Source organism: Bos indicus x Bos taurus, chromosome 5 (genome assembly GCF_003369695.1).
Source record: "Bos indicus x Bos taurus breed Angus x Brahman F1 hybrid chromosome 5, Bos_hybrid_MaternalHap_v2.0, whole genome shotgun sequence".
NCBI classification, from domain to species: Eukaryota; Metazoa; Chordata; class Mammalia; order Artiodactyla; family Bovidae; genus Bos; species Bos indicus x Bos taurus.
The window spans coordinates 44,588,281-44,603,320 of NC_040080.1; the positions used below are offsets into that span (position 1 = coordinate 44,588,281).

General features: G+C 52.6%; 1 protein-coding gene across 6 annotated transcripts in view; it reads left to right on the top strand.

The window, feature by feature from the left end:
• Positions 1–2,742: 2,742 nt before the first annotated feature.
• TMPRSS6 (transmembrane serine protease 6) overlaps positions 2,743–15,040 on the top strand; it is a 39,451-nt gene continuing 27,153 nt past the window's right edge. For 2 of the 6 annotated variants that reach the window (XM_027541731.1, XM_027541734.1), the window contains exons 1-3: positions 2,743–2,959; positions 8,519–8,715; positions 13,550–13,683. In XM_027541731.1, the coding sequence (XP_027397532.1) occupies positions 8,520–8,715; positions 13,550–13,683 (330 nt within the window). In that variant the 5' untranslated portion in view covers positions 2,743–2,959; position 8,519. The other 4 variants (XM_027541735.1, XM_027541733.1, XM_027541736.1 and 1 more) reach the window with 4 other exon arrangements.

The following is a 15,040-nucleotide window of genomic DNA, read 5'->3' on the forward strand; positions in this document are numbered from 1 at the left end:
CCTAACCTTGGATTAAAAGAAAGGCAGCCAGGGATGTCCCTGGTGGTCCAGTGATTAAGACTCTGTGCTCCCAAATGCAGGGACCACAGATTCGATCCCTGACTGGGGAACTAAGATTCCATATGCTACATGGCATGGCCAAAAGAATAATAATAATAAAACAAAAGGTAGCTGATGTTTTTTAAGAGCCTCCTGTGCACCAGGCACAGAATCTGCCATTCACATCCAGTTTCTTCTTTCTGCCTTCAACGACCCAGCTTTGTGGTCCCCATTCCACAGGTGACAAGATGGCAGCGCGGGGAGGTGGCATGTCTTGCCAGGTCACAGCAGGTGGAGGCTCTGAGATTCGGGCCAGGTCCTCTGTTCTCCGGCTGGATCTTTGCTGCCTGAGCGTGGTGCACATGCTGAAGCCTGTCGCTCCTTGTCCTGCTGGGTCCACCCTGCTGTGCCCCGAGGCCTCCAAGCCTCACGGGCCAGGACTCCAAGGGCTTCTCTGCCCCTGGAGACCAAGGGGACCCAGTGTTAGTGTGAAATGCAGATTACCAGGGAACAGCAAGGCCTTTGTCCCTTGTTTGTGGCTGTGTCTCGCTGCCTCAGGGACGAGGGGCACACTGTTGCCCCATTGACAGAGGTTTAATCAAATTTTCTTTCTTTCTTTGACTGTACTACGAGGCATGAGGGATCTTCCCTGACCAGGGATCGAATCTGCACCTCCTGCACCAAGAGTGTGGAGTCTTAACCACTGGACCACCAGGGAAGTCCGTCAGTTGACAGAGGGAAGCCTGTCTCAGTGGTGGGCGGCCCCAGCCCACAGTTCTCTGAGCTCTTGGGGAGTTGGCACGCTGCCCCTGCTTTCAAACATCTTCCTTGGCACTTTGCTGCCCCCCCAAGTCAGCCCCTCCCCCCAGGCTGTGACCAATCGATGGCTGGGTGTCGACAAGTACAGAGGACTGATTGCACAAGATCTGCTTTTCAAAGACTGTCCAGCTCCCAGGGAGAAGGGGGTGGTGGTGGGATGAACCGAGAGATTGGGATTGACATATATACACTATTCATACTATGTATAGAAGAGAGAGGGATTCCCTGGTAGCTCAGCTGGTAAAGAATCTGCTTGCAATGCAGGAGACCCCAGTTAGATTCCTGGGTTGGGAAGATCTGCTGGTGAAGGGATAGGCTACAGACTCCAGTACTCTTGGGCTTCCCTGGTGGCTCAGCTGGTAAAGAATCTGCCTGCAATATGAGAAACCTGGATTCAATCCCTGGGTTGGGAAGATACCCTGGAGAAGGGAACAGCTACTGACTCCAGTATTCTGGCCTGGAGAATTCCATGGACTGTATAGTCAATGGGGTTGCAAAGAGTTGGACACAACTGAGCGACTTTCACTTTCACTTTTCATAGAAGCAATAATAATGAGAACCGACTATAGCATAGGGAACTCTACTCAGTGCTCTGCAGTGACTTAAATGGGAAGGAAATCCAAAAAAGAGAAGATATATGTATATGTATAGCTGACTCACTTTGCTGAACAGTGGAAACACAACATTGTAAAGCAACTATACTCCAATTAAAAAAAAAAAAAGACTCCCATTACCAGCCTGCCTCGTCCAGGGACCTGGGCTACTTTGGAGAAGGACAGAGGCAGGGCTTGGGGTGTCTCTGTCTACACCCCAGTGCTCCTTGCTCCCATCCTAAGTGCCTCTCTCTTGGAACGTTTTTGGGGAGGGGGGTACCAGGGCCTAGCAGGAGGGGAGACTGGAGGGAGGAAGGAAAATTGCCCTGGGGCTGGGGGCGATGGAGGGGAGTCAAGGCTGAAGTAAGGGTTAGGACTCAGGCAGGGTTAAAGAATAGGAGAAGTGAGGGAAGGTATTCCCAACCCAGAATCCCTAACCAGCCCCTCCATGTACCCTCTGCTGGAGCCCAAGCCAGTCCTTCTCCTGCCTGGAGGTAGCCAGCAGCCTGTACACACCCAGAAAACCCTGGTTCCCAACAAGTGCTTTGGAGCATGGCCACATCCAACCACCATCTCTGCTGCATTCCATTCACTACCACACTTGTGATTCCAATGTTCTTATAGTCATATTAAAAAATGTAAAATTAAGCAGGTGAGATGAATTTTAATAATATATTTTATTAACCGCATATTGCTAAGTTATCATTTCAACATGTGATGAACCTAAAAAATTCTTCTTCAGCTATTTTATTTTCTTTGCACTCAGTCTTCAGTACCTGGTGTGTATCTTACCCATGCAGCACATCTCAGTTCAGACTGGCCATGTTCCAGGGGGGTCAAGAGCCACATGTGCCCAGAGGCCATCAAAGTGGACAGTACAGCTCTCCAGAATCAGGCTGCAATTCAAATAATTTCCAGCTAAACAGAAAATAGCATCCTACCCCACCCCCACTCCACCTTCTCCCCTCCTGTCCCCAGAGCACATGGGCCCTACCTCCTTCGCTCTCTTGGAGCCTCTGACTCCTCTGGTCTCACCTGTCCAGGTAAGGAGACCTGCGTGAGCCCCTGCTTGCACTGCCCGGGACCCTGCCCAGCCCCCAGTCCTCAGCCACCCCCACCTCATGCTCCAGGGGACCAGGGGCCATAGCCAGGCAGGAACATCACCAGGCAACGGGCCTCGAGGGAGAGCTCGGATCTCCTGCACCTGCCTGCCAGCCTCCCCGGGTGCCCATGGGCGGGGTGAGGCGGGGCGGGGCGCTGCTTGCCTCCTGCCTCCTGGGCTGCCTCCGGTCTGTTTACCTGGGCTCAGTCACAGTGCTGTCCCCCACCCAGCAGGAAGCCCATGGAGCCTGGGGCCACAGGCCACAGGGGACAAGGGCCAGACATCCCGGCCATGGCTGTGGGTCATTGATCCCAGGCTGGCTGGGTGGGGGTGGGGAGACGTTGGCCTGGACAAACAGAGGCTCTGAGGCCTGTGCAGGCCTGGCACCCACCCGCTACTCCCAAAGGTAAGCAGGGACCTCCAAGACAGGAGATCAGGACCTAGGAATGACCCGGTGACAGCATCCACCTGGAGAGTCGGGCCTGGTTCCCTGGGGCAGCAGCCAACTTCCCTGCTCTGAGACCTGGTCTGCTGGGCCTCATGGGCCAGAGAGTGACCGGGTGAGCTGAAGGTGAGGAGACCGTAGAGCTGGGAAGAGGTACAGGGCAGTGGAAGGGCTACAGGTTCTGGGGTCTGGGAGGCCCAGGGCTCAGCTGTGGTTGGTGGACTCTGAGGCAGGCACGGGGCAGGGGAGAGGCCAGGTTTGCCAGGCTGAAGACCCCACTCTCATTCTGGGTTGGACAAGCTGCCCCCTCCATATTCAGGTACTCCACCTGGGGTTTCTGGTATGGGAGACAGGCCCAGAGCTCCCCACTGCACTAAACAGGCGGCAAGCTCAGAGCTGAATGTAGCTCTGTGTGTGTGTGCGTGTGTGTACACAAGCATGTACCTAGCCATTTGTATATCACAGATAGCTGTGCACATACTTCAGCCTGTTTCTGTTGGTGTACATCTGTGTGTGAGTTTGGGAGTGTGTGGAAGGGACTTTCACCCCTTCCCCTACACTTGGGGACTCAGTCAGCGCAGCTTGTGGTGGGGGTGAACTCTAGGCCCGAATGGCCTCCCCAGTAGGTCCTAGATCAGAATCCTTGCCCCGTTCTGCTCTGTCTACCCTGGTGGAGTGACCCAAGTAAGTCCTTTTCTCTATATACATGTACTTTGGTTTCCCTAACCATTAAGTAGAGAAAACAAGGCTGCTGGAGGCGGAAATAGAACTTGATTGTGTCAGTGTCCAGCACGGGCTTGCACACAGGAGGAGCAATCGTCCAGCTCCAGCTAGCTCAGCCTCCCATGGGCAGACTGAGGACCTGAAATGACCAGAAGGGATGGAGGGAGTGAGAAGCAGGTTCCAGGCTGGTGTCTAGGTTCAGGGGAGAAGCCCCAGACCCTTTGGTAGTTGGAGTACACCCAGTCCCTCCTTCCAGGGGCTCACCGTCAAGGGGCACACAGAGAATGCCCCAAGATGAACTGTGCATTGATGGGAGAAGCCCAGGACGCTTCAGAGGAGCAGCCGCCCCTCCAGGGCACTCTGGGAAAGCTGCAGGAGCCTGTAAGAGCTGAGCGGAGGTGTGAAGGGGCCAGGTCAGGAGATGGGCAGCCCAGACAGAAGGAAGAAAGCCAGGTGGTGAGCAAGAACTTTCAGGGTTTAAGACACAATCCTGTGAAGCTCTTCACCCAGAGCTAGCTAAGAACCCTAGATCTGGAAAAGCTTTTTACCATCTTCATTTTCAGAATCAATCACGGGGAAGCCCAATGTCATTAGGATGCAACAAGCGTAAAGTGGGAGAGGGGCGGAGGGAGGCAGAAAGAGTTGGCCAGGCCACACGTGCACCCAGCACCCTGGCTGCACAGGAAGGAGCCATGTTCTGCTCTCTGAGCAGGGTATGCAGAGCAAATAGAATAAAGCCTCTGCTCCAGTACAGCCAGGGAGGAGACTGAGCAGGGATACAGAAGCATATCAGGCAATTTCAGTCCTGAAAAGAGCTATAAAGAAAGATGAAGCTAAGAGAGGGGAGCAGTCAGGGAAGGTCTCAGTGAAGAGGTAACATTTGAGCAAAGACTTGAAGGAGGTAAAGGAGCAGGTCATGAGGCAAGACTGAAGGAAAAGCATTTCTGGCAGAGGGAACAGCAAGTGCAAAGGCCCTGAGGTAGCCTGTACTCTATCTGGTGCAGATCCAGCCAGGAGCTGTGTGTGTTTCAGAAAGGTACACAAGGGCCATGTCACGGAGGCCCTGGTGGGCTGTGACAAAGGCTGCGGGCTCTGTTCTAGGTGGGGCTTATGAGCAGGATGCGTGGTAAAGACCACTCTGGTGGTTGTGTGGGAATTGGCTAGTGAAGATGGCCAGATGACTGGCTGGTGTAGGAGCCAAGATGATAGATGATATTGACCTGGATGGTGGTGGGAGCCACAGAGGTGCCAAGAAGGAGTTGGGTCCTGGGAGCAGTTGGAAGATAGAGCCACACACTTTTCTGGTGACTGGATCCTGAAAGTAATGTAAGAGTCACCATATAATAATAGTAAAAGACAGGAGGATGCGGTCATCATCACAATTGTCAATTGTCACAATTGTCCACCTCCTGCTGGACTGTCAGCCTCAAGAGGCTGGGAATGAGGTCTCTTATATTCACCAGTGTGACCCCCATGCCCAGCACAGAGCCTGACGCCAAGCAGGTGCTCAATAAATATATAGGGGCCTGATAACTGAATCCTGGACCCCAGAAACTGGCACCACCTCCGTGACCCAGCTCCATGCCTCTACACGTCCTGCTTCCCAGAGGCAGCAAGATGTGAACGAGAGCACTGCAACGGGAGTCTAGATAACTGGGGCTCTACTCACAGTCTTTTTTTTTTCAAGTTTTATTTTTTAAAAATTTAATTCAGTTTTTGCTCACCCATTCTTTTATGAACTATTCATTCAAGTGGCAGGCCCTGTGCTGGGTTCTATAGGGATCCAGAAGTGGATAAGACACAGACATGTCTTTCTTGTAGAGAAGAGGAAACGAAGCCGAAACCCAGGCAGATTGCTGATCTTGACCAAGGGCTGCCTAGAGTGGCTTACTCTCCAAGGCCTTGGGCCCCATCACTGGGCAGGTGACCCTGGAGCTGGCATTTAGGGGCCCGTCCTTTAGGCAGATGGTGTGACAGTACAAAGGCACACCCTGTGGACCTGCAGGGTGATGTGTGTGACAAAAGGAGGGCTGTGGGGGCGAAGGCAGCAGCCTGGCCATGGAGGGCCTTGGGTGCCTCAACTAGGGGTTTGGAGGTGGCTGGGGGCCTTGAGAGGACTCTGAGCAGGTGAATGGTTGGAGGTGGGCAGGGAGAGCTCTCTGCTGACAACATGGAAGATGTGCTCGAGGCAGAGATGGGAGGCAGAGAGGGCATTAGGAGGCTGCCCTGGGAGTCCGGGTGGGAGGTGATGGGGAGCCCAGGTGTATTCTTCACCTGCCCCACCAATTTGGGCTGTGTCAGATCTTGGGTCTCACACAGGGGATTTTCTGTGATACTCAGAATTCCCCCAGACGAATGTAAGCGTCATTTATGAAGGAGGCAAAACCCAGGGAGTGAAGGCAGTGCTTGGGGTATGGGGGGAGGAAGGGGTTGCCTACTGAACATCCTGGCTGTGACTACTCCCCTCTGTGCCTCCTCTATCAGATCGATGACCTTCTCTGAGCCTCAGTTTCCCCTTGTACCCTGATGATGTGTGAGGCAGTAAAGCATGGTGGTGAGGGCATTATCCTGGAGACAAATAGCATCGGTTTGCAGCCTGACTCTGCCGATAACCAACTGTAGGATCTCAGTCAAGTTCTTCAATCTCTCTGTGCCTCAACTTTCTCATCTGTAAAATGGGGATAGATAATAACAGACCCTGTCCCCCAAGAGTCTGCAGAAGGCTTACACGAGATAGTGCTTATAAAACACTGGAAAGTGAGTGTTAGTCACTCAGTCCTGTCTGACTCTTTGCAACCCCATGGACTGTAGCCCACCAGGCTCTTCTATCCATGGAATTTTCCAGGCAAGAAGTGGGTTGCCATTTCCTTCTCCAGGGCATCTTCCCAATCCAGGGATTGAACCTGCCTCTTCTGCATGGGCAGATGGATTCTTTATTGTCTGAGCCACCAGGGAAATCACTAAAACACCGGAAAAAAACAATTCAAATAAATGTCAGTCATGGTCATCTCTGTGCTTTCCGAGTCCCCAGTAGGTCCTTGGTGATCCAGACTCAGTAAAATAGGGATGTGGCTCTCTGGCAGAGAGAGTGGACTTGGGGCCGAGAGAGGGAAGGAACTGACCCATCACAGGGCTCTCCTGGCTGTAGCCACCCCACTCAGCTCGTGGGGGCAGCCACTTTCACCTGGGGGGCCTTGGACACTCTGAGCAGTGGGCAAGGCTGTCCACTCATTTCAGGATCTTTATCATCCATGGTCCTGGCCCATGAAAGCCAGCAGGGCCCCATGTGTAAGAAGTCCTCTGCTGGAGGGGAGTCCTATACCCAGTTGAGAATGACCAGCAGTCGCCTCCTTTCCTTGCATTCATGGAGGCCAGTTAAGAGATCCATGTGCCTGGAGCCAGACATCCTTGGCTGAGAAACTTCAAGCATCACAAATGAGCCCTATTTTCAGAAACCCTTTGTGTGAAAACCCAAGACTCAGCCCAAAGGACCCCTCTGCCACACACACACACACCCCTGGGGATGTATTTTAAAGGTACAATGGCATTTGGGTTATGGGAAGAAGAGGCTAATTTCTCAGAGGTGTGGAATCCTTGCTCTGCTGGTGGGTGGGCAAGTCAAGGGCCCTCTCTGGACTGTGGAAAACCTGCCCAAGAAGCCAAATAGCTCTCAGCAGTTTCCCGGAGGGTCTAGAAGGGGAGACAGCTGCAGGCCTGGGGCGCAGAGGGGTGACATTCAGGTATTATTTCATCATGATTTGTTATTTAACACCTCATTTCCAGGAAGTGGCCCAGAGTAGCGGAAAGATCAGGGAGTTAGACACCAGGGCTTGGAGTCAGACACCCCACTTATCTGCTACGTAACCTTTTGTGACTGGCTTAGCCACTCTGGGCTTCAGTTTTTCCATCTGCAAAATGGGGCTGGTTGCCAGCACCAGACATTCATATTGCATTGATAAAAAGGAGGCTAGGAAATCCCTGGACTGAGTTGTTGCTAAAACATTCTAGCTCTCAGTCTCCTCCTCTGTTCAATGGGTGCAGAACCTTGAAAGGCATTTGGAAGTTAAGCAAGAAAATACAAGTAGAGTGTCTACACAGAGAGGACCTGAGGAAGAGGAATGCATGGGGACAATGTTCCTCACATCCCAGAGACCAGAGGATTAAAGAGAGTGGTATCTATGAACTGTCTTGTGCAGACACTACATGAATACTAGTTTTTATCTCCTTCCTCTGCCCCTAAGATACTTTGAACAGTAGGGACACAAGAAGGCTGGTGCTCCTTGGAGGGCAGTCCCTGGCTCAACACAGAGCTGACTCAGGGCTTCTAGGCAGGGAGGGCCAAGTAAATGAATTGCATTAATGTTGTGGAAAGCTTTGCTGTTGAGAACGAGGAGCAAGGAAAAAGCATCCCCTGAATGGAAGAGAAGCCAAGGCTAGGAAATCCTGATGGCAGGAGGAATTGTTTTATAGAAACATTTATGCCATGTACGCACCCCAGTTCCATCTGAGGGTATAGCCTTGGGGTGGGGTTTAGGTAGTGAAACGTCCTTCTCTCCTCTGACACCAGATGCAAAGGTAGGGGTTCCAGCTGGCCACCCGGGGTGAGCCATCCTGAAGCATGCTTCCCGCCTTTGGGAGCTGGCTCAGGGCCCACTTTGAATTACTGGTACCTGGCATTATGATCCTGCTCCTCCAAAAGGCAGAGGTGCTGTCTTACTTCTCTGCAAGGCCAACATTCAGCAAAGGCTCCCTTGCAAATGCCAGGCTGTGTCCAACCCTGGTCTGTTTCCTTGCCAGGATGCCCATGGCCAAGGCCCCCCAAGCGGCTGGCGGGCAGGGTGATGGAGGTGATGGCGAAGAGGCAGAGCCAGAAGGGATGTTCAAGGCCCCCAAGGATGCGAAGAGAAAAGTCCGAGACTACCTCCGCCTGGCTCCCCTGTGGCTGGCTCTGGTCATGTTGGCTTCAGTGGGGGTCCTGCTCTGGTATTTCCTAGGTAACTGCATGGGCCCCTGGGAGAGGCACATGGGGAGGACTTAGGGTGGTCGAAAGGGCACAGCAGGACAGACCAGGATTCCAGGCTCAGCGACACCTGGAAACTCACTGTGTGACTTGGACATGCACTTCTCTTGGAGTCTCCCTTCCTGTCTTGTTAGATGGTAGTGCAAGATCCTTTCTGGAGCCAAGTGCCCCTAACTCCCAGCAGCTGAGGAAGAAGTGCTCTTCCAGTTCTTGTAAACTGACAAGCTGAAGGAGTATAAGCATTGCCTCCCTTGCCCACAGCCCTCCTGGATTGCCCTGGGCTTGGAGCCAGCTGGCTCAGTTGGAGGAGGCCCAGTGGTGCTGGTGGTGCCTGACACCAATTAGTGTTTCTGCTCACTTGAGTCCAACCTGGGAGCTCTTCTGGGTGGGGGGACCTTGGCTCTATCATCTCTGAGTCTCCAGGACCCAGCATGAGTTGGGATGAAGGGGAGGGGCACCCAGGACTCAGGTGTCCAGGGCGGTGTCCATGTATGCCGATGGCTTTATACCCCAGCCTGAGCACACCTGGAATTCAACCCAGAGGGAAATGGGGGCAAGAATATCTGGAGCAGCTGTGTCTCCCCATGTCCTGAATTTAGGCCTTCCGTTTCTGGTATCACAGCTCTCAATCAGTCTGTTGGGGCCCCACGAGCAACTAGCCTATATTCTGGGTCCATTCATCCATCCTTCCTTCATTCATTCATTCAGTACTGACCACCTCCTATACACCAGCCTTGTGCAGGTTCTGGAGACAGTCCCTGCCCTCAGCATAAAGTCTGCCAAGTGTTAGGACAGAGCAAGCTGAGGGGACCCAACAGAACCCTAGCAGGGACAGTCCACTTTACCCAAGAGATCAGAGATCTCCCATTATGCACTCTGCAAAAGTTAGACCATTTTCTTACTGATTGCATCTCCTGGTGGAATTTCAGGTCCATTGAAAGGAATGGGGACCCACTTTGGAGCAGCCACTGGGGAGAGCAGCCTACGCCCGACTCCAAAGGGAGTTGAGGTAGGGGGTGTTCTAGAACCAGCCCCTGGGTCAAAGCTGTTAGGAAGCCTGGGTCTGAAGCGCACCCACTTGCCATGATGTTAGGTGGATTGTGATTCTGCTCAAAACCGAGCAACGCAGGCTAAGAGTAGAAGCTGTGTGCATTTCACCACTGGCAGGAAGCCAGCTTCCCAAATAGCACAGGGCTGCCGAGGCCTCCTTAGGCTGCAGGATAATTAGTCTTCAGGGAAAACTGCAGAGCACCAAGCTGCGGCAGTGGGGCTGGTGGGGGGCGTGGGGGTGGGGCAGGAACTCACCTGCCGATTGTCTTCACAGCGTCTGATTTCTCCTGGTTAGACTTCTGGAGTGAATCACCCCACTGGGGGCACAGGATGCTCCATGGGGCTGAGGACCCAGAGGGTGAGAGCTCCTTCCAGCTGGGGGAAGGCAACCCTCTCCCCAGAGGGACGCAGGTAGAAGAGCACTTTAGGAGATGTTTGAATAGTTTCTCCCATCCTGGGCCAGGCAGTGCTCTGGATGTTGGGCACTGGGGAGGGGATGGACTACAGACATGCCCTGTCTGGTCTGGAAGGGGAGATGGACAAGAGGCCTATTACACTGGAGCAGGATAAGCCTGAAGTGAGGAGCAAACGTCTGGATAAGTGGAAGCCTGACCCAGTGGCCCAGAAGAGGATGGGGTGAGGGCCGGTTTCCCAAGCCCAGTGGGCCCTGGGCTGGTCCACTCAGATCCGGGTAGCAGGGCCTTTCATGCTGCCCAGCTGTATTGCCCTGGTCCTTTCCCTCTCCTGCTGTCTTCTCAAACTCTCCCATATCCCCCACCCACTCTGCCTCCTGCTTCAACAAGAAAATGGAACCACTCAGAAGAGAAGCCCCATAGATGCCCTCCCAGCTGTACCCATGTGCTCTGCCCTCCACCATCCGCATGGGTGAACCAGCCCTGCCTTATCTAAAGCCAGTTGTGGGACGTCCCTGATAGTTCTGTGGTTAAACTCTGGGCTCCCAGTGCAGAGGGCGCAGGTTCGATTCCTGGTCGGAGAACCAGATCCCACATGCTGTGTGGTGCGTCAGGAAGTGGGGAGCAAACCAACCAAACAAAAAGTCTTGTAAAGCCTGCTGTCCTCCCAGCCTGGATCCCAGCCCCTCTGCCCATGCGGTGGCCCGGCTCCAGCCACGCCCCCCTCTCTCCTCTGGGGGCACCATCCATCAGTGTACAGTGCTTCTCTTTGCTCTGGTACTCAGTCCCTCTGGTCTCCCCACCCCCTGCCAGCCATTACTCAGATTCCTTTTGTAGCAAACTCCTGGTGTTTCAAAATGCTGTGCCCTCCAGTTCCATACCTCTGTCTGGTACCCTTTCCAATCTGACTCCCTGTCCCCCACCCGCCCATAACCCCAAGAGTACTTGTCACGGTCACTGCTGAATCCAGTGGCCAGTCCTCATGGCATTTGACCTGCAGGCAGCACTTGACTGGGTACCTCATCCCCTCCTCCTCGAAACACTTTCCTCGCTTGGCTTCCGGGGCACCCACACTTTCTTTGTCCTCAGCTTATGATGGCTTCTCCTCTGTGTCTTTGCTGTTGGAGGGACTCTCCTCCTCTCTGCCTCCATTTATGCCCATATCCTCTGATGATTCCCAAATTTGCATTTCCAGCCCTTGAGCTCCACTGTGCACCAGGAAGGTGGGCTGGGGGTGGGAGGGGGACAGGGGCAGGCGCTGCTCCTCCTGCAGGATGTCTAAGGGTATTTCAGACCTTACTGAGAGTTAACTCTTTTATAAATTGTCATTCTACCTTTGGAGTATATTTTGAAGGGGGCTTTAACTTCTTAATTGATTTGTACCAGTTGTTAACATAAAATGATATTGAACTATTGATTTTCCATGTCTCTGAGGCAATGTATCTTTATAGACAAGTGTTTCAGAAGTTTGAGGTTTTGAGAAATGATTGTAACTTTATCGTATCATCATTAGTGACCTGGACTTCGCTGGTGGTCCTGTGGTTAAGACTGTTTCCACTGCAGGAGGTTTTGGTTCAATCCCTGGTCAGGGAAGTTCTGCATACCTAGCAGTGTGCCAAAAAATAAAATAAAATAGAAAATCATGACCTAAGAAAATCCTTTAAAATTGAAAAAAATGGAGAGAACATCCCAGGAGGTGGTCATTTTATCCTTCCTATGTTCCCTCCTCTTTCTTTTACTGCCCAACCTCAATTTGCCAGCCAGCAAGCCCAAAATATACCCTGACACCAATCACTTCTCTCTTCCCTGCACAGCCTGGTCAGGCTCCCTTGGACCACTCACACTGGCACGGCTGCAGGAGCCTCCTGTAGGTCCGCGTGCTTTTGCCCTGGCCTTCTTACAGCCTGTTCTCAACACAAAGGCAGAGGGATTGTTTTATAAAGTAAATCAAATCATCAGACTTCTTTGCTTAAAGCCTGCCATGGCTCGCATCTCACTCAGAGCAAAAATCAAAGTCCTTCCTGGGTTGCCCGGTGTGACCCTTCCTCCACCATCTTATCTCCTCCTGCTTTCCCCTCGTTCAAATCTTTGCTGTTCCTCAAACACAGCAGACAAGCTCCTGCCTCAGGGCCTTTGCACTTGCCAGTCTGCTGCCTGGAATGCTCTTTCCGTAGGTTAACATCCACTTGACCAACACCACTTCCCTCCTCTCTGGCCTGCATGTTGCAGCCCACAGCAACGCTTGATTTCTATACCACTTAACACCTCTAATATGTTATGTCCTGTGTTCGCTGTCTATTGTCTGTCTTTCTTGTTAGACTACAAGCTGTTAAGGACAGGTTTGGCTTTTGTGTTGTTGTTATCTGTTCACTGTCCTACTGGTATATTCCCATGTACTCTAGGCCAGTCCCTAAACATAGCAGGTTCTCAATAAATATGCATTGAATGAATGAATAAATGACTGAATAAGGCTAGAAAGTCCGGGCTATGAATCTGTTGTCTTCACATCAGTCAAAACGATCTTTGCAAAACGGAAATCTGATGACATCATCCCTGATTTTAAACCTTTCATGGTTTCCCTTGTTCATCAGGGAAAGACCAAAATCCCGCCCTGTTGATGTCTCAGCCTCTTATTACCCCTGTCTGATTGCTCCACCAAACAGGCTCTTGGCCCTGGACCTTAACATGACCCCCATTGTGGAGATTTTGCATATGCTATTCCTTCTGCCCTGACGATACTCTGCTGCTTCCCCTCTTCTTAATTTATTCTCCATCCCTCCTGTCTCAGATGGAGCGTCACCCTGGCCTAGGGTTTGCCATGAACCCTTAAGAGCACCTCGTGCTTCTCCTTTAAGACATCCTGGCAGATGAACCCACAGGCTGTACGGCTACTGGGGGAAAGTCTATCTTACCCATCTCTGTCAGGTCCATGTGGGGAGACCTGTCTGTCTTGGTTTACTAGTGTACCCCTCATAGTAGGTGCAGCTTGGACCACTCAGTGGACAACACAGAGGTGCTAAATCAAGAACTTGACCTTCTGGGCCCAAGATGGGTTTCTTGGTATCCATGTCCTGGACTAATCACTGGGTCAACTTCTGCCTGGGAGCCCCTGGGACACCACCCACCTGTGGGCCTCTGTCCTCCCTGGCTCTGTGCGGCCAATTTGTCACTACACAAACTCTGAATGACAACGACAGAGACGATGGCAGTGATGATGGTGCCTTGGAGGCCCAAGGTACTGGAGGCTGTGCTGAGGGTTTGGGGTGGCAGGAGAAGGAGTAGGGGATTCAGGAACCATCCCCATCTACTCCATTGGTTAACCTTTGCTGGTTTCTTCCTGGGCAGGGTACAAGGCAGAGGTGACAGTCAGCCAGGTGTACTCAGGCAGCCTCCGCGTGCTCAATCGCCACTTCTCCCAGGACCTTGCCCGCCGGGAGTCCAGTGCCTTCCGCAGTGAAACTGCCAAAGCTCAGAAGATGGTAGGAAGGATGGCAGGGATGAGAAGGGAGAGGGGAGGGGCCTGATCATGTCCAGGCAGTGGGTGAATCCATCCAGAACACTCATTAGGATCAGAGTCCTGCTCTAGGCATCATGGAAGGGAGACGGTGCAGACTGGTGGGAAAGCAAGTGGACTCTAGGGTCAAACTGCACTTGGATTAAATCCTGATTTTGCCACTTAGTAGAAGCATGACCTTTGAAAATTAGGGCAGCGTAAGGATGCTGCCAGGACCTTCCCACACCCCTTTTCCTCCTAACAATGGCTTACTGCACTGGGGATGGTCTCCCTCACAGCCAGCACCCTGTCCAGCAGGGCGGGCTGGAAGTGCTGAGGAGTAATTCCCAGCAGCAACCCTCAGGTACAAGAGACAGAGAAGGTGGATCCCTCAGCTCTTGGTGAGAGCAGTTCTGAAGATGCTCCCACAGTCTCTCAGGCTTCTTTCATAGCTCAGTTGGTAAAGAATCTGCCTGCAATGTAGGAGACCCGGGTTCAATCCCTGGGTCGCAAAGACCCCCTGAAGAAGGGAATGGCAACCCACTCCAGTATTCTTGCCTGGAGAATCCCATGGACAGAGGAGCCTGGTAGGTTCCTAGTCCATGGGGTCGTAAGAGTCAGCCATGACTTAATGATCAAACCACCACCTCCACCACAGTCTCTCAGAGATCCCTGCTGGATCTGCTCCTCAGCCACCCATAGCTCTGCCCGGAACCTTCCCAGCCATGTTGGCTGCCTTCCTGCCTATCTCCTTCCCCACTGATGTGCCTTGGAATCACCTGGAAATAAACCACTTGCCTCAGGACCTGCTTCGGGGAGACCCACCCAAGACTCTCTTTCCTTTTCTGCAGAGTGGAGTAATAACTACAGTGCCTGTCTGCAGGGTTGTCGTGGGGTTAAAATGAGAGCATGTGGATGTTAGCTCTGTGCCATTCAGAGCTCTTTAAGAACCCACGATCCTGCATTCCACCCCACAGCAGCACTGCCATTGAACATGTGCGAAGACCAACTGTCTGAGCCCCAGTGGCTGTGGTTGGGCCTAAGGAGGGGACTCAGAAGCCCAGGGGGAGCTTCTCAGAATCAAGGAGTGATTTGATGGAGGGGGAGAAGCCACTGGTAATCTAGTCAAGTTCAGAGCTAGTGGAAGGGGCAGGCAGATTCTTTACCACTGAGCCACCAGGGAAGCCCGGCTATGTGCAGGGGGAGGGAAATAAAAACTGAATGAGGTTTGTTCCCTGTCGTGGTCATTACTCACCATGTGACCATGGGCAAGCCTCTCTATCCTATAGATTCCTCAGTCAAGGAGGGCTGTGGGAGGGTCAAACGGTATCCCAGGGTAGGAG